Genomic DNA, 27380 nt, shown 5'->3' with positions numbered 1-27380 from the left:
TCCAGTGATCTCTGCTAGTTTCATAATACGTTTGCCAGCAGGTGGAGGCAGGAGCACTGACATCATAGATCCCAAGATCAACCTGCCAGGAATACCTGGTGTTTTGTTTGCCTTTTTTGTTTTTTGTTTCCAAAATCCAATTACTATAAAGAAAATTCATTCCTTGTTGGTCATTTTATTTTTCCTATAGTAGTATGGTCTGTAGGTAGCAGTTTGATAGAGCTTGTCTCTGTTAACCCAGAATGCCAGCACACCCTTCTGGCTCTTGCTTTACCTGAGGATTTGGGTATAAGTGTTCTTCCCTCACTCGCTCTGATGGATGGATAGCAGTGGCGAATACAAGTCGTGTTAGCGTTTGGCTGTGGATTATGTGTTTTGACAATAGTTTTTTATGTGTGATATTTTTCTGTCAGAAGATTTGAATTAATATCAGTGTATACACTTTGAAAATTGCGAAGTGCTTTTCTGTGGTAGTGGTTATGTTATTTAATTAGCTTTATCTTCACGCATGCTAGTTTTTGAAGGTCTGTCAAGAGGAAGTGAACTCAAGGATTGACTAAATAAAGCCACAGTGCATTTACATGTGGATTATGGAAAGGTCTTTAGAGTTGTTTTGTACTCTTAATAGGCATTTGGAATGTGGTTATCATTTTCCTGGCAGATACTGTCTCGTAGGAATAATGAAATTTCAGAGTTAAATAGAAGTTTGTGGCTCAGGGCCCACCTTTACCTGTTTTATCTTGTAATAAGTCATTAAGAGATACCGTTTTAGCAGTTACTGTCAGTTCTAGTTAACCTAGATAGGTACGGTAGGTGTGCTAATACCTGAATACTATATTCATTTCCCTTCTTAGTCCTGATGCATAACCAAAGAATGAGCAAAGTATACATAAAAATAAGGGATTTTGAGGTTTTCATACTCTTCTATAACTGAATATTCTACAGTTTAAGGTAAATCCTTTTCTTAATAAAACGTTCTCTCTGTTGGAAAATTCCAAAGCTGCCAAATAGATTGTTCTTGTTTAGTGTATTTCAAGGAAAGGAGTCTTGAGGCAAATATAAATAATATAGCAATATCTTGGTTCTCTCTTTTTAAATTTGATAACCCTGTTTTTCCTTTAAAATTACACCCAGAAACAGTGGCTTTAGGGCTATGATTTTGGAAAGGAAAACTGTTATTTGAAAAAATGTAGGTAAATAATGATTTCGAGATGACTTCTTAAGTTTCAAGATGGATTTTGATGTGTTCATGTAATTTTAATAGGGAGATAAACTTGGGAAGTAGGTGAGTCTGATTGTTTCCCTTTGTGAGCACTTCTTTCTGTATGACCATAAAATTGATTTTATTCCTTTTACCATTTCTACTTTAACTCTCTTTATAAAGTTCCTGTTATTTTATGTGCATCTGGATAGTTGTTTTATTTTGAACAAACGGCTTCTTAGTGTATATGGTTAATATTTATAAAAACCATATTTGTACCTCATCTCTCTGGAGTTTAAAGGACTTTTTTATGTATTCTAAGTTATGCTCTCTGCAACTGAAAAATAAATAATTGAGCATAAATCAGGAGCAATAAGCAGGAAGTTTGAATCTTCAGGCTTTAGAGGTGATTGCATTTAATATGATTTAGATACTACATCACGGGTAGTGTTTCGTTTCCCCACAGTAAATTTCTGAGGATGTCCATAGTCAGCACTGGGTATATTCCCTTGGATTTTTGGTTTTGGCAAACCATTTTATCTGCTTTTTTAAAAAAAGTAGCTGTGAAGAAATCTTTGGGCTAGGGTTCCCCCCGTTTTTTCAGACCAGCAAGCTCCCTTTAAACAGGGAATGATGTCTTTTAAACTTTCAGTGGTGTTGTCTCCATCTGCTGGCAAAGAAGACATATACACAAGGGTCTGAGATGACCTAGGAGATTTTGGAGAAGCAACATTAGGTAAGATGTGACTTCAATGTTTAACCACTTCGGTGTAATGGGGCCCACGTAAAAGGAGAAACCTACTGTGAGATACTGTATATACTCTTGAATGTGTCAAAAACGAAAAGTAAAACAGTGGTGGTAAAACGGGACTGAGTGCCTTCATCCGAATCAAAGCCAGAGAAGTGTTTTCTTGGAACTTATTTTACTTTTGTTCCTTTGTATGGTAAATTTGTTACTGTTTTCCTGTATATAATTTTAATTCTACATGTGATTTCTTCTTCATTTCAAAACAATTTAAAGTAAATTGTCTCATATTTGTTTTAACAATTGTCTGTACCAGGAGTTGGCAAACTCTCTATAAAGGGCCAGATATAAACACGTTAGGTTTTGTGGGCCATATGGACTCTGGCAGCTACTTAACGCTGTCCCTCTAGCACGGAAGCAGCCATGAACAGCACGTGAATGAATAGGCATGGCTGTGTCCCAGGAAAACGTGACTTAGAAAATAAGCGGTGGGCCGGAGTCGGCTCGCAGGCCGCGGTTTGCTGACCCCTGGTCTAATAATTATGAGAGTATATACAGTAAATTTACATATTTAAACTCTAAGTGGAAGTAAATAATCAAATGTTCATCAAAATTCTTATTAACAAATAGAGAAAATTAGATCCACAGAAATCTGGTTGTGGCTGTCTTAGAATTTTCGGATCAAAGTTGAGGGAAATTTGAGGTGACATTACTCACATTTAAGGATTGCCTGACTTCATGATATATACTCTTCTTTGGACTGACAAGTAGGAGCAAACTTGGTTAATACAAATCCTAGAAATTACAAAAAGGTAGATTATTCAAGCCTAAATTTAGTACTTTGAGTGTATTTGAATTTCATATCTCCAGGGATTAAGAGACTTAAAAGAGCCATCTGAGATTACAGTTTGATTTCTATTACTACTACTGACCTTAAATGGAGTAGACAGATAATACTTTGTGTACATGGAGAAAAAGTCATTTGAAAGAAGAACTGACTTTTTAAAGTGAGGGTATAGCACTCACAAAGGAAAAGTATATAGGTTTTTGTTTGAGTGGGACTTTTTTCCCCCTTAAATTGTTATTTTTTTCCTATATTGTTTTATAATTAGCTAGTGGGAAAACATTTATTCATTGAATGGTAAAATGCATTTGATATCTGGAAAAACAAGTGCATGGTCAGTTCCAAAGCACATGTTTAATCTTTTTATTTAGCTTATATTGACACATTGTCAGGAAATCCATCTCGTGGTGTTACTCAGTTAAGAGGTCTCCACTGTATTTAGTTTCTGTTCCTGCAGATCCACCAATTCAAGACTCTAGGTCATCTCACTCCCTCTTCCATCCAGAAGATGACTTCTATCCACAAGCAGGACTGAATCAAAAGACAGATTTTTCACTTAGCTCTTGAGCTGAACCACCTCCTCAATGACCTTCCTCTGTCTCCATCAACAACTGGAGCTCAGTTTTTGAAGATGTAATAGAACTACTCAGCCCAAACGTGGCTGATTGAAGACAAAAAGAAGATGCCTCATGTGTTTCACCACAGTGCAGCCAAACGTAACTGTGTTTTCCACCTTCTCATTCTGTAAAGTATGGCAGGGGCATCTGATTTTTGACTCTGTTCACCAATAAGACTTTAGCCAGTCAGTGGCTTTCCGAAGATCAGTAAAACCAACAAACTTTGGGTCAGCTGTCCAGAAATCAGATTGTGGTAAGCACTCAAGGAGTGATAGGATCCTGTAGGGAGCTGCTTGCTAAGAGGATGCTTTGTGTTCTTAGGAGAGGTTGCTTTTGTGGGAGAAGCTGGGGGGAGAGGTGGGTGGGGAACCATGGTTAGCAAAGCTTAGCCTCTTCCACTTTATTATAGTTTCTTTTCTTTTGGGGAACCATAAAGCTTAGGATAATTTTCATAAGCATCTCAAACATTTTATATCACACAGCGAGAGAAGTGCAGGGTCAGTGGCCTTCATCTCGTCTGTACAGTCTTTCCTAGGAAAGGCAACACTGTTTCTACTTAGGAAGAAAAAAAGCAGTCACTCAGGTGAAGACTTTGGTAGTAATACCTAATCAAGTTTTTCCTTCTTTCAAGTTCTTAATTAAATTGTTATTAATCTAGAGGCATTTTGTTGTTGACTTTCATAAAGCATAATTTTGTTGTACAGAAGTATGTATATTTGTACCTTAAATTTGAGGGTGTGAACACTAAGTATTGAGGAAAGATGTAATATTTTCACTGGTGGGGAATAATATTTCTAGAGTTGATTTTAGATAAATATTAAAAAGACAAGTAATTTTATAGTAATCTCCCCATTCTTATTAGTAGGTATAGTCATTGGTACTAATTTTCTCTTCGTAATTATTCATTATTAACTTTAGGTTAAAAAAAGAAAGGTATAGATGAAACCTATAGTTACCTACTTCTCCAAGATAAGAGAATGTATTTCATGGGGAACTCTTTGTTTTTAATTACAGTGCATCTTAAAATTAGGAGCATTTCCTTACAAAAAATAACACTACATAGAAAGCTCTTGTAACATCTGAAAATGTTCCGTAAATGTGACAGGTGACAGTTGATTACTAAATATATTAAATTCAAGGCTTCATTCACTTTGAAGTTTAGAATTTGTTTTTAAAGGCACAATTTTTTTTATTTAAAACGGCCAGTTTTTACTTGATGAAAATTATGCCTCATTGCTATCTTTTAATACACCATCTCCATGAATACATTAAGCTACAATTTATCTCACTTGGACTCTTACAATTTCTTTTTTAAATGTATTTCTATGTAGTACATGGTAAAGTTTTACAGAGATTTTTAGTTTGAGAATTTGTTTTATTTTTTTAATTCTTAACTGGTTTTGATGTTTCAGTATTTACCTCTTCACCCCCAGGTTCATCCTCCTACAAATACTACCCCTAGCAGCCATCTACCTCTCGTAGGAACTGTGTGAAGCGAAGGGAGACCATAAAATCACACAATGAGTTACGAAGTTGAGGCCTCCACAGGGCCTACTTGAGCAACCCTCCTTTCCTTGGAGAAGGTCTGGGTTTTGTCTCTATGGTCTGGTATTGATGCCAAGAAGATGTTAACTGATTTAAATATTAAGCTGTCAACTGACACAGTTCATTATTACTTCCCACTTTTCCAGAAGTATAGAGTGTAGTTCTAGGGTTTTCTCTTGCCCATTTCTGCCCTGTGGAATCATACTTATCCCAGCAGTTCTGCATGTGACTGATGGCTTTTAAATAATGAGGGAGATAATAAATTAACAGCTTTGGCACTTTCAGTGTCCCAGGCACTAGTCTAAGTGCTTTTCATGTATTAACTTACTTAACCCTCACAATAATCCTATTATCCCCATTTTATAAATAAGGAAACTGAGGTGTACAGAAAGGGTAAATGACTTGGCAGAGCCACTGATGGTAAGATTTTTCTGTTAATTGCAGTCTCTGATTCTTCACATTCCCCAACATTGTTCGTCTCTTACTGCTTTAATTCTTTCTGCTGATGAAATCAGTAGAAACAGATGCCGTACTTTTAAGTGGATAAGCCTAGTAAATTTACCATTTTTTTTCACCTATAGTAATATAGCTGTGAGTTCAAAGGATATCATAGAAAAAGTATTAAATATTTTTCCTGAAAAGACTCACATGTAAGAAATTTTTTCTTAGCCATTTGTCCACAAGTTGAAACTGCTTAATCTTTGGGTGGTGTTTTCCTGTCATGCTGATAAAGTTATCTATGATTTGGATTAAGGTTCAGTAAACTAATAGTAATTACTCAGTGTATAACTTGAAATTACATAATTAACATGAGTTTGAATTTAGACAGATTTTACCATGCAACATTTATAATAAGTTCATAAATGCATTACTGTTTTATTGACTACTTTTATTAAATCTAGTTCTGTTAGGCACTTCTAGCCTGTTTAAAAAAAAAAACCTTGCCATCAAGTCTATTATGACTCATAGCAGCAACCCTATAGGACAGTGTAGAACTTCCCCATAGGGCTTCCAGGGCTGTAAATCTTTGTGGAATCTTTATACCACATCTTTCTTTTCTGCGGAGCAGCTGGTGAATTCGAACCACTGACCTTTCACTTGGCAGCCTTGGGCTTAATCACCACACCACTAGGGCTCCTTATTGGGACTCTATATACAGTTATAGGAAATTCTCATTGTCTTATTATCAAAGAAAGTGCAGGCTGACTGTCAGGTATTGTTCATATCAAGTAGGGTTATTAATTTAAGTGTTATTATACTGTTATAAATTCACTGTTTTTCTGTATAAAATTTAAATTGTGGTAAAATCAGTCCATAACACAATATGTAGGCTCAGTTCCATTATCACTATTTAGCAAATACTAGTCTAATATATTTTGTTTCAAAGTTTTGCATAATAAACATAAATCCCTATCTTCGAGTAGTAGCGTTACAGTCTTAGGGTATTTTTTGTTTCTTATTACAACATTTTAGGTACTTTAAAACTAAATTTTTGTTTTTTCAAAATACCTATAAAGTAGGTAAAATAATTACATGATTTGGAATAACATGCTGAAAGGAAGCCTTAGGTGATGTTTGAGAGAATACATAGTTTTGAGGAGTTGCAAGTTTGAAGAAGAATTGATTGGTGAAGTACTGAGTAGAGACCAGCATAGACTGAGGAGATGTAGAAAACGAGGAGAGAGCTGGGAGAAGAAAAACGAGTTAGAGCATCTGTGGGATGGAATTTTAGCATTTGGAGGCATGCTGCAACGTGGTGCAACAAGTCATTGTCTCAAAAATTAAACCATCACACTGTGCTGGCCTTCCAGGTGTTCTTGGTTTGTTCCTACTGAGCAGTACTTAATGCTTCCTCGCCTCTGTATGCTTCTGCTCATGTCTACCTTTGACATATCCAAATAACGGGTTTGTTTGTTTGTTTGTTTTCCACTGGCCACCTCAGTTTCTGCCAGCGTCTTTCAGTACTGAAATACCTTCCTTTTTGCCTTCCTAAGTCCAGGTAAATCAGTTCTGAGGATGAAGACCTTCACAGTCAGCAGTTACTCCCTTCTCATGGTGGGGAAGCACTCTCAGCAGCATGTTCCTTCATCCTGAGTACCACCTTTCATCCCCAGTAAAAACATTTTGAAAACAGTGTCAAATTTTAAGGTTTATCTTATATTTAAATATAGTCAGAGTAATAAAATAACATGATGATGTTATAGTTTTGACGTAACCTGAACTCACTGAAAAGTTGGAAAATGTCACCTTAGAACAGTGTTCTACTTATTATGAATTATGAAGATGCTTGGAAAGTATCATTTAAATTAAGTTGTTTAAATAAAATATTAAAATCTAAGAAGTACGCCCCTCACATGGAAGTGTGTTGGTATTCAGAGGAAAGAAATCCCAAATTACAAAGGCCCTGTTTATCTCAGATCACAGTGCGGGCGGGTGAGGACACAGGGATATTGAAAACCTTTATACATATACAAAGAGGATTTTTTTTTTTTTTGTTCCTCAATGCATTTAAGTGATAAACATTTTTAGCAACAAACAGAAGGCTCTGATAGTTCATAGTTTGTCATCTTCCTTGAAATGAGGTAATTGAGCAAAAGTATTGGCAGAATTAGAGTTTTTCTTCGCCATCATAATCTATTTTGAAAACAAACCCATAGTTAATAAAAATGATATTGGCAGTACAATACTAATACATCTAAAATCTATCAGTGTTTGGCTTACCAAACAAATAAGGCATTTGTGGTTTTCAACCCAGGCCACCAATGTTTCCGGATAAAAATGACGGGATTAATAAGAAGAACAACTACAACGGTGTCAGGAGAAGAATTGTTGTTCATACTGAGTATGTCTGTGTCCAGTTGATTTCTGTGCCTACGCTTATCGCACACGCTTTTTAAACATTTAAATCGGGTTGAAGTATAATCTGATTTATTCACTCAATATGTAATGAATATTTTCCTTTTTCATTCTTCCACAATATTTTTATTTTTTGTGCCTTTTTAATTTTTTTTTTAATTTATTTAAACAATCCATTTAAGTTCTTAGAATTTTTTACTATAGTCAGCAGTGCTACAGTTAGATTTTTTGTTATAGCCATATATCTTGTCATTGCTCAGTAAAGAGGAAGGTAAGGTCACAACTAGTTAAATTCTAAACAGTGGTGATTAGGTACTGTGGGTTTGGGTACTTTTATTTGCTGGGGTGCGGGGTATGTGACTTACTTTGTTTTTGATTAGTCAGAATATTAAGATAGAATACCTGACTTAATAGGATTAAAAACAAGTCAACTTGTTCTAGCTTGGAGATGGAGACAGTGTAATGTCACTAGCATATTCATAATCATTTGGAAGTTTTCTTTCACAAGTGGTCAGTTCTTAGGGAAATTATCTGGTTGTACTTGTGTGGTCATGTTGACTTTCCTCTCTTTGTAAAAAGGGAGTCTGTCATAAGACTTTGATGTTCAGTAATTTTTTATCTTCTCCCCAAAAAACCCATTGCCAGTGAGTCGATTCATGTTTTTAGAGGGAGAAGAACTAAACGAGAATCTTCAACAGCATGCCTAACTTCAGGCAGTTCTAGTACCTGCTATATATTTGGCATTATCATATACCATTTGGGCCTTGCAAGTTACAAAGATAGAATCTTATATATACTCTACCCCTCTTCTTCCCTAAAACATCACCAGAACTGGATTTTTGTCATGAGGATATTTTGTGTGCATTGTTATGGATGCCAGAATTAAAGTCCATGAAACTAGATTTGAATTTGGTGCCACCACAGAGAGAGAGAGAAAGAGTGTGTGTGTGTGTTTTAATCTGAGTCCAGTGAGTCTGGTGCCCTTTACACTGCAGGTATCCCATAAATACTGGTTGCTCATGGTATCTGAGGTTAATAACCACCTTTAAATGGAATATAAATTTTTCTTTTTATGAAATTATTTCATAAAATGAATACATATTAGAGGAGTCAGTATCCTCTGTAAATCACTTTTCGTGCTTAAGCTCTTGGCTTATGTTTCGGTGCGTTTTGAATACTGGAGTACATTGCAAGAGCCACGTTAAGTGTAGGAAAAACAACACCTACAGAAATAAGAAAATAAGGTATAGAAGGCAGCCCTTTGGGTACTGAGGTCTTTGCTCATACTGGCCATTTTGAGAACTGGTGTGTTTGACCGATACATTTTTAGTTTCAAGTTCCCAATAGTGCTAATTTAGATGCTGTATCTGAATTATTAGTTGTGGAACAGCAAGATTGACTTCTGAAAAATTAAGGTTATTAACACCCACCAATCTAGACATCTCCTTCTTGGACATTATTTATTTTGATGGAAACTTAAAAGTATTGTTAGCAGGTGATTGTTGAGAAGAAATTCTGAGTAATTATTGAGGAAGGTCATTGAGACAGGTCAGCTAGAGGTGGACACACAGCCTGCCCAGTAATTGGACGGATGCTGCCTGGCTGGAAGATGGAGCTGACTGGTGGATCAAAACCTTCCATTTTTAGTTTGTTGGTTAAAATCACATTCCAGTGAAGTACTGTTACATTGTATATTGCTATTTAACTGTTAAAAGTAAAACGATCACCAGTGATGATTAGCACCCTCCCAAAAGGTGTTTAAATGGTTTTTTGTATGTGAAGTGTATTTGGTTTGAGTGGTCATCTAGTAAACATTTCTATTGGTTTAAAATACATACTTTCTTAATATAGTATATCCGAAGTTAGAACACAGCATATTTTATAAATGAGTGGTTTCCATTTTGTGTGTTTATTTGTTGAAGCCTGTCTTTATATTTCTTCAGGTTTATGTGAGATTAAGACCATTCTTCAGGGAATTCCTGGAACGAATGTCTCAGATGTATGAGGTAAAAAGGCTTAAGCTAATTATACATTTATTTTTATTTTATTCAGTATAGCACCCATATTTAGATCATGTATAATGATTACTTCTTTTCCCTGAATTTGTAGATCATTCTTTTTACTGCTTCTAAGAAGGTGTATGCAGACAAGTTACTGAACATACTAGACCCTAAAAAGCAACTGGTCAGGTAAATTTAATTAAGAAATAATGGAAATGTCTGTCACACTGATCTATGAGATTATTATGGTTCTACTTAATTTTAATGGCCATTATAAGTTGGCTACATATATAGAGATCTGTTGTGTTGAATGTGAGAATAAATGAATTTTTTGAGCTCCAAGACTCTTAAAGAGCTCCTGATGATACAGCTGCAGACAGACATTCTTTAAAAGGATACAAAGATCAAATGTATTTATTCACTGTGACATCTGTATCCTTCATTTGGAGGGGGGGGCGGCTTGGGCGGAGACCGGGTGTGTAGGATTTTTCATTATGTGCCTGATGTTTCCACCGCCTTACGTTTCTGAGACGATGCATGTTACATCACCTTTTTTTAATGGCTATAGTGAAATTATTAAGGATCAATCAAACTCATTTGCATTTTTCAAGAGCAAATTTATCCTCCATGGAAAGAATATGTAACCTGAATAGTAATTTGAAATTATAGGTGCTTTAGTCAGCGAGGTTATTCTTATCTGGACTGTGTTCCTGGTGAGGTGGGAGTGCAGTGGGTGGTTCTAAAGCAGCCTCAGAGTTCGTTCCCTTAACTTCTGTCAGCCGAACCCTCTAAGATGTGAGAGTTAATCTTTGAGGTTTTGACTGGAGCTGAGAAAGATGTCACAAAAGGTTTATAAAAACTTTAATGGCTGGATAATTTTCTTACTTAATAAAAAAAAAAATCAGAATTTGTCCTTGTAGTCAATTTTCATTGCATTTTTTATATAAAGTTGCAGACACACAGACAAGAAATGGCATTTTCTGTTCACAAAAGTTTATTACAATTTATGCCCGTTTTACGTAACTTGAATAAAAGTATACAGATGATGCTGCTTTGGTGACTCCGTTAGGAAGCAACACAAAGCCCGTCAAGAGTCTTGAGGCTTTTGTTTTACTGGGGGGCAGGTCACAGGCATGCTATTTTAATACATTGTGAATTAACGGCCCTCTTTTATTTTTATAAAATCTAAACATCTGGGAGCTTTAAATTTGTGTTAGCTACTTGTATTCTGAAAAACTCAAGAACTTTTGAATAGTAGATTGAATTTGTTAGAGTGCTGTAGGGACTGAGAGATGAAGGAATGCCTGTGATCCCTAAATCCCGTCAGTCCAAATACAGTTTATTAGCGTGGAGGACCAGCTATTAAATGACAGGCAAAAGGAGTTTCTTTCTAAAATTCCAAATACGTGCTATCGACCCTCAGATTCCTGAATAACTGGAGAGTTTTTAGTGTGATTTAATTAAAATGATCACAATACCCACAAACGTACTCAGTTCACCACACCCTTGGTGAGTTTGCTGCTGTTGGGGACGAGCTATCAGCAGTGACTGGCACGTACCTGCTGCACCTCTCTCTCCAGGTTCCTCGTATCACAGTGTTTATAGAAATAAAATAGGGGATGTTATTTAGGCCCAAAGAGGACTTCAATTAATTTCTTTTTTTTTTCCCAAAGTAGGATTGTCCGTAAACCTTCCAAAGGTACATGATCACCTTACTGATTTGAAGCATTCCTTAAAATTATAACAAGGGGAAAAATAACTATTTATGCTGCATTTTGTCTGTTTGTAAAATTCTTTTTCTTTGTTATTACCACCAGCACTATTACTTTTAAGATTGAGTTTTTGGTTTTTTAAGGAGCCCTGGTGGTGCAGTCGTTAAAGAACTCGGCTGCTAACGGACAGGTCGGTGGTTCAAACTCACCAGCCACTCAGCGGGAGAGAGACGAGGCAGTTCTGTCCCGTCCCGTAGGGCTGCTATGAGACAGAGCCTCCTCAACAGCAGTGGGTTGGTTTGGTGTTAGGTTTTTTTTTTTTTTTTTTTGGCAGATTTTGTGGTAGAAAATGCCCTTTTCTTGAAATTGCATTATTAAAAATAGAGGTGTGAGTAGGCCCTAGCCCCTTAAAAATTGCTTAGTGGGATTCAGACACAAGGATGCCAAACTACAAATTATTAACATATATATGGAATGGAGTATTTTATGGTGAAAAAAAAATCTAATTGTATCATTGTCAATTATTATTAATATTCAGCAACTTTAATATTTTGAGTACTAAAGTGAGATTATGTAATCTACCATAGAACTTAGTAAATACTATTATAAAACTTTTAATAGCTTTTTTAAATGCTACGGCATTTTTCTAATTAGTACATAACACATTGGGAAACATCAGTTTACTTTAATGAAACTTAGATTTGAGTTCATCATCTCACTCAACCCTAGCTCTCCAAATGATCATCATCAAAAAAAAAAAAAAAAATGATCATACACACACTAAAGAGAAGTAAGAGCGTTGGGGGAAATGATGGAATGTTTTGGCCTCAGCACCTTTTCTCAATAATAGAAGAGAAAATAAAAATCATTTTTTAAAATGCCACCACAGAAACGTTCCTTCTTACATTTTCTATTCTGGCGTGTACAGGGATAGGGAGGCTGTGTGCTCTACTGCTTAGAGCAGAGGCCTGGGAGCCAGGAGGATCCTGGGTTCCAATGCGGGGCTAACCACTGACTTACTGTGTGACCTTGGGCAAGTCACTTGATCTCCTTGTGCCTCAGTCAACTGGAAAATTGGTTAAAAAGCAGGACCTCGCTGACAACCAGATGCTGCATCTGAGCTGAGCTTTCCTGGGTAAATAAATTACAAAAAAAATCTACAGAATTTTTAATTCCTCTTTATAATTTAACGTAACATTTTGGAAATAACCCGAAGTTCTTTAAGGCATGGTAATATTTGGTTGTAAGGTTTAAATAATTGCTAAAAATTTTTATAGTAAAAGTATAGCCCAACGCTTAGGCCCACATTTATATTTATTTCCTTAATGAGAGAAAACAACCTGTAAAGCCTGTGGTGTGTGTATGTTTTAGTGTATGTTGTACTTTTTAGAAATTAAAAAAAAAAAAAAAAACTAATTTGTTTTTATTTTTGTCTTTAGGCATCGACTTTTCCGTGAACATTGTGTTTGTGTACAAGGAAACTATATAAAGGACTTAAATATTCTTGGAAGAGATCTTTCCAAAACTATAATAATTGACAACTCACCACAAGCCTTTGCCTATCAGGTAGGAAGAGGGCTGCTTTACAAACTCAGGTTGGAAGAAATATAGTGAAGGCAGATGCTGCCAAACAGAATATAACGGGAGAAGAACAGAATTTTTACTGGTAGAATTTCTGTTTCGTGTCATCTTCTAGAATTAAAAGCCTGTTAGCAAAATGCCAAATTGATATAATCCTTGTGAAAATTTTACTTCTAAATGAAGTACAACATACATCATGAAAAATCCGAGTAGTAAATCTGAATAAGGAGTAACTTGAGATACGCTGCTTCCTTCAGTACCGGTCTTATCAGTTATCTCATCTGTAATTTAATCATAAACATGTTCAAGATTTATAAATTGCTTAACCGTGTTCTGCTCTGGTCTGTTTATTTGATTTGACATTCTGAAATATTTTCTTTCTAAACAGACTATTTCTTTAATATATTTGTACCCTTTGTTAATGTTTTTTTGAAATATAACAGATGCGTGCGTCATCCTTACAGGATATACTGTATGTTATATAAATATGTTCTACAATACAATGTCTGGAATTTGCATCAAAATGCAGAATTGGGGGGGTAGAAAGTGGGTTGAGGTGTACATGAGCTAAGATTGGCCCTTCTGTGTGTTTCAAAATGTCCCTAATAAACAGTATGAAAGGAAAAAAAATGTTATTGAAATGTGTTCAATTTAGGTCACCATTTTTATTTGGTTGCATTTTGAAATAAGCTGTTTCTGGAATTTCATCTTGGTTCCTAGATAAAATGCTTTCAAGTAGATTTGTTTACTACAAAACAAATATATTCCGCATTTTCGTTTTTAGATTCTTCTTCAGTGAATCAATTTGCTAAGCAGCTACCATGTTTTAGGTTATCATACTGGCTGTTGTGAACGCATCTGCTTTCTGATGGTCTGAGTATTCTCTTTTAGATCAGCAGTATCCTTCTGTTCACAATGCCTAACATTCTTGTACTGATAAACTCTTCAATGAATAAAGAAATGTGTTTTCTTATGTTCATAATCCTTGTTTTGATGGAACTTTGTTGTTGTTTAGTTTTATATGCACTTAGAAGAAATTGCACTGAAAACCCAGTTAGGCTTCAGTTTATTCCTTCTGTCTCTTGCACTGCTGAGCTGTCAGAGAGTACAGCAGCATGAATTCTGGTGGCATTCCTTTTCACAGGAACTTGTAGACCAGTGTTTTACTTTACTTAAATCTGTTTCTTCTTAAAACTTTTCCAAACAAGGCAAAATATAAATAAAAAGATTATTACTTATTTATCATTTTAGCTTTCTAATGGAATCCCTATAGAAAGCTGGTTTATGGATAAAAACGACAATGAACTCCTAAAATTGATTCCATTTCTGGAGAAGCTTGTAGAACTGGTACGTGTATCATTTGGTTTTTCTTCTTGTGTTTTTCTTAGCTCAAGAAATCTTTTTTTAATTGCTTCACTTTATGTATACTAAATCAACTGTGGTGGGAGATTAAGGGCAAGGTTGAAAAGATACATGCATTTTTGAACCTTATAAATCATACTGAAATTGTGCTTGTAAGTATTTAAAGTTTCATAACTTGAATGTTTTTACTTTTCCATTTTAGTGGGTTTCCCCCTACAAGTCACTAAGAGTTGTGTTAGAAATAGCATAAAATTGTTCCCCTGGTCGGGTCTAGAATCAGTGCACACACTCCTTAAACCTCCTTCTGGGAATTTCCCCTGTATTCATGGATCAGTGCATTTTAAGGCTGAGGTATAAAATAGAAGCCAGTGGCTTAATTTTTTTACCTATTAGGTAACTGTTTTTGTGTGGTTTCTGTGTTTGACAAACAAAAATAATACAAGTTGTAAAATAAAATAGTGCTGTTTTCTCTGCAAAGTAGGAAGGTCTATAACATTATGAGGATGATCCCTCTGAAACTGTGTAACTTTCAAAAACATTCTCTTTTTTCCCTACAGAACGAAGATGTCCGACCTCACATCAGAGACAGATTTCGCTTGCATGATTTGCTGCCCCCAGATTAAATACAAAGACTTGTCAGATCACTGAAGGGGGAGAGAATGCAGGACCCTTTTGGACTAAGACAAAAACATTGCCATTACTGTTGAAATTTTGCATTTTTGTACCCCGTCTTGCTTTTCTTATCTTTGGTGCCCAATAATAATCAAGGGTTACAGAGAGAGACTTTATCTATCTCAGATTGAATACACACAGTAGGTAGGCTAAAACAGAAGAGTCTTTAGAACTAGTGCAACTCCAGTGAAATTTTTTTATGTCCAGGACATCTGCAGTTTATAAAGAATTCTGTTTCTGCCACCAGCAGTCTGACCTGTAGTCACACACAGGATTTTATGATAATAACAGAGATGAAAATGGACTGTGGTTTTCTCTCTGTTTGGTGCTCTCAGTGGGTTTGTAGCCACTCTTCTGTTACTTTAAGAGTCTCATTTCAACAGGAATGGCCAGTAGAAGTTGTTTTATTTTTCCTGTTAAGGTTTATAACCTTTTTACGTTTTTGACCTGTATTAGATTAGAACCTCATTATGCATTCCTTTTAGTTGAGGCGCTTCATAGTTTTCTGGAAATAGTCAATTTTTAGTTTTTTGTTATACATTTGAATGGCCGTTTTCCTGCTTTGTCTGCCTGCATATTGTATATTTGTTTAAAAATATTCTCTACTTTTAGTCCATGTAAGTTTCATTTAGAAAGACATGCATTTATATTTTGTTTCTGTAATATTCTACTGTAGGTGAAATATTTTCAGAAATCAAGAGACTGGGTAGATAGAATATACGAATGACTAATATTCAAAAGATGTAAACCATTGTGATAGCATGTATTCCAAATGGTAATATCTCGCAGTGGCACTCAGAGTCCGTGGGTAAAGGCATACCTCACACTTCACTGTGCGCACCAGTCTGAGGAGACTGAGTTTGGTCAACTGCTGGGCTTGATTTGGTTACTGCTGCCTTTGGTTTTCTCCCGGAATGAAGTATTCAGCACAGTGACTCAGTATTTTTAGTTATTTTGCATGGGCTGGTAGTACCTCTGTTATGCTCTCGGTTACAATCAGTTTAAGACTCCGTGTAACAGTCTTGGTACCTAACAGTAGCTATGCATAGTCCTGTGGCGCAGTACACCCCAGGCCACCAGTGCAGTTAATATGTTCTCATAGTGGTTTCTACGCCACGTGAAGAGTCTTCAAGCCTTGGTTCTCTAATGCAGCTACCGTAAGAGGTTGATATTTTTATAGTGGTGTGTAATCTCCTTTTCGGGAGGCTTTTTACGGAAGGTAGAATTTGTAAAAGTTAGTACGCTTTGCCTCGCGACTGCATTAACATGCCACAGGCTCAGACTGTTTTTGTGTAAAGGATGTCAAAGAACGGCACTTTTTCTAAAGAGAAGTTTGATATTTTGTATGCTTGTTAAGAAAGTACAGTATTGGAAATTAAAGGTGGACAACTGCTAATTGAGGAGTATGTCAATTAATTTTTTATGTATATTACCTGTTTACTTGTACAACTTTATTGTACAAATTACATGCAGCTTCATTTTCAAATGAGTCCTTAAAATAAGGAAATCTTTTTAGGAGAACATTTAATTTTTGTATTTTTGATTTTAAAGGCATGAGTTATGTCAATTTTCAGTGTATTAATGAAGATTTTAACTTTTCATCAGGTTGAGTGTTTTCTTACTATATTATCTGTTGTGTATGTAGTTAGCATATTGTGTCACTGAACTGTTTAAAAAATTAGCATGTAGAGCAAGCCTGTTTTGTGGAAAATCCTTACTCATTAAAAAAGTAATCATGGCAGATTTTCTGCAAAAAAAAAAAAGCAAAAGCATTTGCAATTCAGAATACTGATTTTTTTTTTTTTTTTAATTTAAAGAAAGGTATCTTGCTTGCAGGAAAAGAAATACTACAGATTCATTCTTTGAAATGTATTTATCTGTAGGGCATCTGGGCATCTTTATGCTGTTTGTCTTCTGTCTTTCTTGAAATAAAATGTACATAACCTTACCTTTACATAGGCTCTTGCTGAGAATTGTGAACCTAGTTACATGTCTCCCTGCTCCCGGCCCGCTAACGCTCAAACAAGCAAACCCCAGAACCTATACAGGCTCAGAACTTCCAGCATGCATTAGAACTGCTGAAAGTTTTTCTAAGTCAATACGATTTCAAAGGGCTTTCCCATACTTAAAGGGAAACATAAGCACCTATACTGTTGTGCCTGTGACACAGGCACCTTAATAATGAATGCCAACTTTTAAAATAACCATATTTTATTAATGGTAAAGCTGGGTTCAGCCCTACGCCAGGAGAGTTAAAGTCAACTGACAGATGAATCAAAACAGAAAGTTTCTGGAAAGAGATAAACTAAGGGAAATTTTACATGGCCCAAGAACATTTGGCAACAATTTAATATTTGTTCTTCAGTACTTTATTTGGGTCATTTTTAATTTGTTGTTAATTCAAAACTTCAAAATAATTTAGAGAATTTATCCAGCTTCCCTCCACCTATTTAGTGTTTTATCCTCCATTACCCTTCCCTTACTAGTACACATGAGACACTTCCATGTAGTGAAGTGAAGGTGTGTATGTTACGAATTGAGATGTGCCCAGCCCTTCAGCTCACCCAGGAAATGTGTGCCCTAAAGACTGTAGTAAATGCAGGAGAGATGGATGAGACCTGCCAACACAGACCCAGCAGGAGTGACCTCTGTACACATTACAGCTCTGACGTACATATTAAAATTATGATACTTCCCATGATAAATGTCTGACTTTTAAGACATTATTTTAAATATTTGTATCATTATTAGAGATGATGTTTTAATCAGTTGTGTTTTTTAATTCCGTATAACATATGTAGCCCTAACCAGATTTATATCACAATATTTCTCCTTGGGTCCTAAAAAAGAGAGTTGATGACAATTCGTAACCATAAATTGTTTTTATATTAGCTAGTATATGTATATTTATTTACCTGATGGCTTTATCTGTTTCCCAAAATTTGTTTGGGATTGTTGAAAGCATTGTAACTTCTATAAATGGCTATTTTCTTGTAACTGTCAGTGAAATGAATATGTACAGTGTTTGTTTTTTTATATGTCTCTGGGGTTTTTGTTCTAGGGTTAAACATAGAATGTTTTTTAAAAAAGAAGTTATCTTTGGCCAATGACTTTTCCATCTAGATATTACCTTCATTTAGCCTTCTACAGAAGTTCATTTTTCATTGTTTTGTTCAGTCAACTTGCCTGAAAACAGAGAGACTTCATCTCATCAGTGAAGAAAGCATTTCATTACTCCTACAAATCTTTCCAGCGAGCACAGAATTCTTCGTGAGGATCAGATCTCGTCCACATCTGTGTTAATCACAGAAAGCTGAAATGGAAAGGACACTGAAGCCTTCATTAATTGTACTGATACAGTGGGTTACAGACACATCAGCAGCTAGTTTAGGTTTTCTGACCTGACTTCTCTTTGTCTTCTAGGTATTTATTTGTTAGTTATCGCTTTTAATCTTGTATATCTAAATTAACTTAGTTAATAGTTACCCACCGAATAACTATGCCAAGCAACTAAGAAAGAATGTTTATTTTATTTCCCCTTATAGGGGAAGAGTGGACTGGGAGCAAAAATGTATGGGCCAAAAGGCCTTAGGTTGTCATTCCTTCACTTTCTGATTCCTCTCATGAGCTACATTTGAGTATATAGTAATTTTTCAGTGCTGATATGCTTGATTATGTCACTATTTTCATGTCTTCCCCTGAGTTGAAAGCCTGCTAGGAACCTGTATAAAATCCATTTTAAAAATTCAGAAGAAGGGCCACAAAAACTCAGTATCTTGTATTTAAATGCTACTTAAATTATTATTGGAATCCAAGTATCACTAACTAGGATACATTTTTATAAAATGTTTCTCTGTATCTTGAATTTACTTGCCCAGAGGCAAGAGTGCTGGGGATATAACATGTTTTGGGATCTTTTTTTAAGAAGGGGATAAGAGCAGCAAGTTTATACTAGTTAGTTTAGGTGTACAATTTTAATATTAGCATTTTTCATCAGTGGTTCCCGAACCTGACTGTTCATTAGAATTACTTTGAGGCCCACCATGTAGAAAATGATTTCACTGAGTCGAGAGTCGGGCCTTGAGAGCCAGGTCTGGAAAACCACGGTTTTAAATAATGTCACAGTGGTTTAAGAGCAGGCAACAAAATTAAAGTTGACCAGATATCTCTTTGTGGTAGAGTTTTGTTTTTCTTCTCTTTGTTTAAAAACAGACCCAATTTCACAGAACCTATTCAAGATACATGGAGGAGTAATAAAGAAGATGGAGGCGACTGCCCACCACCATTTTTGTCTTTTGTATTTTTTAAGATTTTGCATTTCTAGGACTTGAAATAGCTGATCACATCCACAGCTGAAGGACATGTCCCTGAACGAGACCATGATAGATATATCAACTGTAAAAATACTTCACTATTTTTTTATTTTATAAATCTTTGTAGAAATAAGCAATGAAATACTACTTTCATCTTTTGAAATGGGATTTTTCAAGGCAGTGTCCTTTTGGCATTAAGGTAGGGGGGAGTTAATATTCTCTCTGCCTGTTTCCACATAAATCAATATAAAGTCACGGACATTTAAAAATCTCAATTTAATTTCTACTTATTTACTATGCAGTATAGCCGTGAACAAGTAATGTAGATTTAGTTTTCTCCTTAAATGCCCTGATCACCCTACCTCACAGGGTTGTTGTGGGGATAAATAAAACTTCTATGGAAGCATTTTTCTTTGATGTATTTTATCAGCGATTGGGAACAATATAATTTCTAACAATTTACATTTGTAAGTGCTTTTTGTTTACATAATTTTTTTTTTAAACAATGTTTCCTTTTGATGTTGATCTTCAGGACAAGCCTCTAAGGAACAGAGAGTAGGTACAGATAAGGGACAATATAAGTAAATAGACTCTGAGGGCTGACCCAAAGGCTGTACACAGCTCCTGGGGGGAGGGGAACTTACAACTCACTTCCCAGTGCCTTAGCGTTCTTCGATAGTTAACGCTTGTAAGTCAACACAAAGCTTTCTGAAGTCGATATATCAATTTGACTATCCTGTAACGTTTTTGGAAACCTTGTGGGGCACTTCTACTCTGTCCTTTAGGGTTGCTATGAGTCGGAATCGACTTGATGGCTTTTTTTTTTTTTTTAATATATATATAACGTTCTTATAAAATGTAAGAGGTATAGAAGCTCAGTGCAAAAATGTGTGGTACAAACTAGGCCTATAGGTAATGATCCAATTTTTACACTAGGAGAAATTTCCAACTTGTAAGTGTATTTCTTGCACAGATAAGGAAATGAATCTAGAAAAAGTGTATTTCCGAAATCACAGAATTAGAGCTGGGACTAGAATCTAAAACCAAACCCACTGGAGCCAAGTCGATTCCAACTGATAGGACTCTATAGGGCAGAGTAGAACTGCCCCCATGGGGTTTCCAAAACTGTAAGTTTTTCCCCCAACGAGTGGCTGGTGGGTGGGTTCGAAACACCGACCTTTGGTTAGCAACCAAGCACTTTAACCACTGCACCACCAAAGCTCCTTTCTCTTAATTACCATTACTCAAAAATAATGATTTAGAAGGGAGGGCATTCTTAATTTCTGGAATGCAGAAGGGAAATCAAACACTTTTAAGAAAGCAACCTGAATAAAGAGCTGGTTTTGAAAAGTAGAGATAAGATGGCAAGACAGAACTAGATTATGGTGAGTTAAAATGAACTTATAATTAATGGGCTAAATAACTTCTGACCCAATATAGCTGTAAAACAGCACTCTGGCCCCACCTCGAGCTCAGTGAATCTGAAGAGACATCTGGTGACTTCTTCCTAGGCTCCCAAAGGAATTTGGTGCACGGACAGGTTTGAGAGTCACTGCCCTGGAAATAAGTGGAAATAATTTGAAATAAATGAGCTTCAGATGGATAGTTGACTTGTGCACGTGGTTAATGAAAGAAGCATGAAGTTCAGAGTCAAAAGACCTGGATTTCAGCCCTAACTCAGTCACTTACTATGCCAGGCAGTTGTTTCCTGAGCCTCGATTTGTACATGAGTAAAACAGGTGCGCTAAGATATACACCTTTCAGAATTACAAGGATCCAAAGGAACATGTCCAATCATGTTCTAAACTTTAAAGCACTATGCGAATAACAGAATGAAGATGTTAAGGGAGCTAGTTCTTGGAGTGTGAGCAAGAGAAAGGAGAACTGTACACAGGGTTCTAGATGTCTGAAGCCAGAGGGCAGGAGGGAGCTGTAGTCAGGGTATCATCCTGTCACATGTCAGGGAGTGTTTTTAAGAAAGAGAAGCAGTGGTAGCGGTGTGCGTTAAAACAAACGGAAGACTGGGGACATGATACGGAGAGGTTGTCCGGGACTGCTGAAAACCTGTTTAGTGCAATAAATTGGGGGTTGATGAGGAAATTGAGTACTGAATGGTTTGAGAAGTTGCCAAGTTAGGAGAAATAAGGCAGAAAAGTTTAAAATGATGGTAATAAAAAGTCCCTTAGGGATGGATGAACCAAATGAGAGTGCTTATAGTGACCACCACATATATACAATAAGCTTTCATGTTGTACATGATGTAACGACACTGCCTTACTGTATGTTAGATACTAGGCCAGGCTCTGCGGATGGCAGATGAAAGCAAAACTCACCTGGCCCTGAAGCTTATGATCTAGCAGTGGAGACTGATGGTGTCGGGAAAAGGGTCATAAAGGCGAAGAAAATGGCTAGCAACACAATCTGGAGTTCCTGCGTGGTCCGAACAGTTCATGTGCTTGGCTGCACACCAGAAGTTTGGAGTTTGAGTCCACCACCCAGCGGTGCCTCAGAAGAAAGCCCGGTGGCCCACTTCTGAGAAATCAGCCTTGGGAAGCCCTACGGGGAACAGTTCTACCCTGGCACACACGGGGCCACCGGAGTGGGGCTGGGCTCAGCAGCACCTGGGAGTCAGCCTTGGGAAGCCCTACGGAGAACAGTTCTACCCTGGCACACACGGGGTCACCGGAGTGGGGCTTGGCTCGGCAGCAACTGGGAGCCAGCCTTGGGTGTCCTGAAAAAGTATTTAAGTCAAGATCCTTAGAATATTTAAGGGCTGTAAAGCCAGGTTTGGTGGGTGATACGGGGGTGGAGGGAGTGGATCAAGCCGGGGAATAATCAGATTTGTCTTAAAAAGGTTACTTTGTTACATAAGGAATGGAGTGCAGGAGAACAGTTAGAAGAGTTATCTATAACTTAACTTTCCACACAAGTGTTTCCTTTCTCTGAGGTTAAGTGGTTACTAGCATTACAACGGGGCAATCTGAGGCCTGGAGGACAGGGGACTGGTAGAAAGCTGTGGGGAGCGTGGCTCGTCTAGCTTAGAAGAGTACTGACAGATCAGTGTGGACTGGGCACTCCCTGGGGAAAGACGTGTGCTTTCCACTGGCCAGACAAAAATGGGAAAGAACTGTAGGGTTTTATGGCACCTTATAAAAGTCTGGAAAAATGTGCAGGAACTGAACAGAGACAGTGTTGTCATTTTATGTCTTATATGATTCTTGGATACATAGACATGTCTTTTTTGGCTTGTTTAAAATGAAAAATAAATCAATTTGTTCCTTCTGTATCAACTCATACAAACTTTTTTTTTTTTAGGTGACTGAGTAATCTTCGTGTTTTATATATATGAATTTTAAACTGGCTCTGTTTGCAATTAAAACCTCCCCCTCTTCAGCTTTAACCTTATTTCATCTTTAGGAGATTTTGAATCTGGTACTTAAGGCACCTAAACTGATAAGCCATGAGCAGCTCTGCTTCACCTCTGTTGGCATTTACTCTTCTAGAGCCTTCCTGAGGGCAGAGGTTTTAATGTTCATTTGTCCAACAGTTACTGACCACCTACTCCGGTCATCTGTGAAATAAACTTTTTAAAAATATGTAAAATTTGAGTAATACTGTTAGTTGCAATTTTGGGGCTTCCCTAGAGGCTAACATGTGAAACACTGGTTTGTCTTAATAACTAAATGTTAAAAGTACCTAGCACATACTTCTAGACGCTTGTTTCCGAATTCATTGGGGCGGGGGGGGGGGGGTACAGCATGCACCAAACTGTGAGCAAATCTTAACTGCTGCTTCCAAAACATCGGCGCTGAAGATGCACAGGCTCTTACGGTGTTCGTTCATACAGCACCACTCCCCTCCTTTCCAGCTGCAATGGTTTAACACCTTGAAGTGAGTTTTTTCTGTGTTCCCAGAACCTAGCAATTGGTACATATTTGGTACTCAATAACTATTTGCTGACTAAATGAAGGAATGTCTGAGCCTACATTTAGAAGTTCAGACTTATACTTTCAAGTCCATAAAATTGATTTATTCAGTGCAACCAAAACTGACGAGATTCAAGAGAACTGGTTCACACACAAGACACTCATTTTTTAAGCCAGATTTCAATTTTATTCATTTACTGTCAGCAAGTTCCTTAAAAGACTGAATCACAATCTGGGGTTTTTTGGTAAGGGTGGAACCAGAGAGTCTATTATAAAGGAACCTTAATGGCTACTATCAAATCAAGCGGATACCCTCATATGATACAACTGCTAAAAGTCTGCAGGTCAGCTCATTGTTTCCTTTCTATAGAGACTATCAAAATCTTGTTCTTTGGCCTCACCTTCCCTATATTTAACCTTCTTTCTGATAATAATTTTTGGTTTAAGATACATTGTCTTAAAACATCTTCAGCAAAGTTAATACAAATAATTACACTACCGCTTCAGAAAAACACAACGTTGCTTTCCTGAGACTCTACCTTGATGTAGTTGTTTGGATCTGGCATCTTCTTAGCCACTTACTATTTCCTGGTTCAGGTTACTGTTACAATGCTGTGGGCTTACTAGCATACCTTATAATAAAAAGCTTCCTTCCTTGGGGCCCAGCAGTATTAACTTTTTTTCTTTTGAGATTTCCTTTCATGAAGAGAAATCTGATGGCCTGATGGGCAGGCTTTTCTAACTTGGAAAAGAACCCAGTAAGAAATTTATTCATGTAGTCATTCAAAAATAGTTACTAAATGCCTACTCTGTGCCAAACACAGAGCCCTGGTGGTGCAGTGGTTAAAAGCTAAGGTTGCTAGCCAAAAGGTCAACAGTTTGAATCCACCAGCCACCTCCTGGAAACCCTAAGGGGCAGTTGTACTCTGTCCTGTAGTGTGGCTATCAATCAGAATCGACTCCAAGGCAATGGGTATGTGCCGAATACAGACTCAAGTACAGTAGAGCATTAGCCTCTGAAGATTTCCTGTTTGCAATTAGACTCTATTAGGATGTTTTTGTCAAGATTTTTAGCTGAGGCCAAGAAAAGAATTTACTGCAATGATACTAAGGTATCTCATGGCATTCAAGGAAGAGTTGAACAACTGGACCACAGGGAAGGCAGGAGGAACCAGGATGGCCTGGGAAAGCATCACTTCAGCAGGAGTTGTGGCCCTCCCTTCAGAGTGCTGTCACAGCCACGACAGCTCCCAGGCCCTGGGAGTCGTCAGTTCCAAATTCTAAAGTCTGGGAGAACCTTTCAGTTACCCACTGCTGCATAATAATTCATTCCAAAACTTAGAGACTTAACAACTTATCTCTCCACTGGGCAACTTTCCCTTGGGGTCTTCTGTGGTTGTATTCAAACAGTGGTTGGATGTAGACAGCCATCTGATGGCTCAACTAGGCTGGACGTCCAAGATGGCTTCTTCACTCCCACGTCTGGCATCTCAGGTGGGATAGCTGGAACAGTGGGAGGCTGGCTGTTCACGTGATTCGCTTGGACCTCCTCACAGCATGGTGGTCTCAGGGTAGTAAGACTTATTAAATGGCAGCTGGTTTCCCCCACAGTGAACGTTCCAAAAGAGCCAGGTGGAAGCTGCAAGGCTTGTGACAACCTTAGGTGTCACTTCTGCCCTATTCTGTCAGTCAAAACAGATCATAGGGCTAACCCAGGTTCAAGAGGAAAGGACTACATAAGGGTTTGCATATTGTGAAGTGTGGTTCACTGGAGGCCATCCTTGGATTTGGATGGTTCCTCTGGTTACTTATATCCCACCTAGGGGCAGACCCAGGTTTTATACAGCCTGAAGCATATGCAATTTGGAAGGGTTTCTTGAAGAATGAGAGGAGCTCATGCAATGAAGAGCCCTAAAGCTAAAGTTTCATTAGCTTCACAGTTAATTGCTTCTGATGCCCTTTCCAAGCCAGCTCAGCAAGGGTCAGACACGGCTTTGGGGGTCTACTCACCTTTGTGTACTTGGAGTTTCTGGAAAAGAAGGAATTATAGCTCTCCCCACTCCTCACCAGCAGTACCCAGCATTCAGTTCAACATAACCTGATTGTTTAACTGACCTCCAAGCAGTGACTTTTCAATCCACCATATTCCATCTCACAAAACCAAACCCACTGCCGTCTAGTCAATTCCGACTCATAGCGACCCTATAGGACAGAGTAGAACTACCCCATAGTTTCCAAGGAGCACCTGGCGGGTTCAAACTGCCAATCCTTTTGTTAGCAGCTGTAGCACTTAACCACTACACCACCAGGGTTTCCAAGAAGTCACTAAGGGGACTTCAATTGTGTACGTGTGATGTTATGATTTACATTTTTAAATATACAAACTGGCTGGTGTGTAATGAACAGACTGTGGAGTTGGAAGAAAGCAGGCCAATCGGGAGGTTACTGTAGTACACGTAAAGACAGCTTGGATTAAGGCAGTGGCAGCAGAGATAGGGATGTGGATGGGGGGGGGGCACTGAATGGATTCAAGGTTAATACTGTAAAAGAACCACAGGACTGGGTGATAGACTGAATTTAGGGAGTGAGAGGAGAAAATCAAGGATAGCTCCCAGGTTTTTTACTTGAGTAACTAGATGGGTGTCATCTCTGTGCACTGTCCTTTCCCGCCTTGTCCAGATCCAATTAGTCACTAAATCCCATTGACTCTAATCCCTAGATATTTCTCAGATTGGTTTCTCCCTCTCTGACATGGCCTTAATTCAGGCTTGTGTCCTTCCCATTTAACTAATTCATGAAATACTTATTATGTATTGGGCACCGTGCCACATGCTGGAGATACAATTGTGAATGAAACACAGGCCGTGCCCTCAGGGACCTTAGAGTGCAGCTTTTCCCTGCCTCCTTCTGATCCATCGTTATGAATTGATGCCTATAGATCACTGCTTCTCACGCTCTAATGTTCAGAAAAATCATCTTCCGATTTTGTTGGAAAGGTAGACTCTGATTCCATAGGCGTGGATGGGGCCTGAAATCCCGCATTTCCAGTAAGCTCCAGCTGCTGATCCGTGAACACACTCTGATCATAGTATGAGGGCTGCAGGCTGTCTCAAGAAAAACCATCTTTGTACAATGTATTATTTGTAGACCTTCTCTAAAAGGATACACAAGAAACCTAGAATAAGGTTGCTACACGGTGGTTTTTGGTTGTAAATTAATACTATATTTATAAATATATATCTACAAAAAACTTGAACGCTGTAATCAAGTATTAAGTCTTTGAAAATAGAAGGAGTTAATAAAACAAAATATTGAAACTGCTTGCCTCTTACAACCCTACGGTGGAGCTCAGAGCCCGAGGAAGCGCGCAGTTGCTTAGCTTACCTTAAACCCCTTTGTGACCAGTTTACCGTTTCAGCCGTATCTCCGACTGCGTTACTCAGCCACACTCAGCTGACCTCTGTGGTCAGGGACAGCACACACGGCTCTTTACACCAGAAGTGGTCTTTCAAACTCAGGGAGACGTCTCTGCACCCTCCAGGTCCCCGCCGTCCTTAATGTTACCCTGTAACGTTTAACCTCACAATGCTTCTTTTACGCTGCAGCCATCACACTGTGTCGACATTTGTTTACAGCCTACCCTTGCTACTTCATTGTGGGCTCCGGAGGACACGGCCAGGGCCTAGGTCCAGCAGAGCGAGGAGCTCCCCAACTGTCCCGCCAAGAGAGGCTCGATGTCCTGGCTTCCGGGGCTCCCGGGAAGGGCACATCCTCCAGGGTGACCGAGCCCAGCCGGCTCCCAGCGACCCGGCTAGGGAGGATGTGCGGAGCGCGCCCCGTGCACGCCGGCTTCCGGCCTCCGGCGCGGGCGGACGGCGCCCTCCGCGGGCCGGGGGGCTCGCTCGCCGCCTCCCACAGGCGGCCACCGGCGGAATCCAAGCGAGCAGAGTGAGGGCAGGGCGCAGGCGCCGAACGCTGGTGCTCGGGGCGGGGCCGGGGCCGCGGG

The 27380-nt window shown here is 38.0% G+C and overlaps 1 protein-coding gene and 1 long non-coding RNA gene across 4 annotated transcripts in view; one reads left to right on the top strand and one right to left on the bottom strand.

Annotated features, from left to right (window-relative positions):
- Positions 1-18132, top strand: part of CTDSPL2 (CTD small phosphatase like 2) — an 87445-nt gene extending 69313 nt beyond the window's left edge. For all 3 annotated transcript variants that reach the window (XM_010599691.3, XM_010599690.3, XM_003420160.4), the window contains exons 9-13: positions 9752-9814; positions 9918-9997; positions 12960-13086; positions 14353-14448; positions 15021-18132. In XM_010599691.3, coding sequence (XP_010597993.1) covers positions 9752-9814; positions 9918-9997; positions 12960-13086; positions 14353-14448; positions 15021-15086 — 432 coding nt within the window. In that variant the 3' untranslated portion in view covers positions 15087-18132. The remainder of the gene's footprint in view (positions 1-9751; positions 9815-9917; positions 9998-12959; positions 13087-14352; positions 14449-15020) is intronic.
- On the bottom strand, positions 16914-27229 carry LOC135232581 (uncharacterized). The gene is made up of 2 exons (XR_010323101.1): positions 26759-27229; positions 16914-21005 (listed from the first exon to the last, which is right to left on the bottom strand). It is a non-coding gene; the product is annotated as an uncharacterized LOC135232581 (long non-coding RNA).
- Between the last annotated feature and the right edge of the window lie 151 nt (positions 27230-27380).

The sequence above is a fragment of the Loxodonta africana genome, chromosome 10 (assembly GCF_030014295.1).
Source record: "Loxodonta africana isolate mLoxAfr1 chromosome 10, mLoxAfr1.hap2, whole genome shotgun sequence".
Lineage (NCBI taxonomy): Eukaryota > Metazoa > Chordata > Mammalia > Proboscidea > Elephantidae > Loxodonta > Loxodonta africana.
The sequence above is the reverse complement of the archived record's forward strand: the minus strand, read 5'-3'. Positions and strand labels throughout refer to the sequence as shown.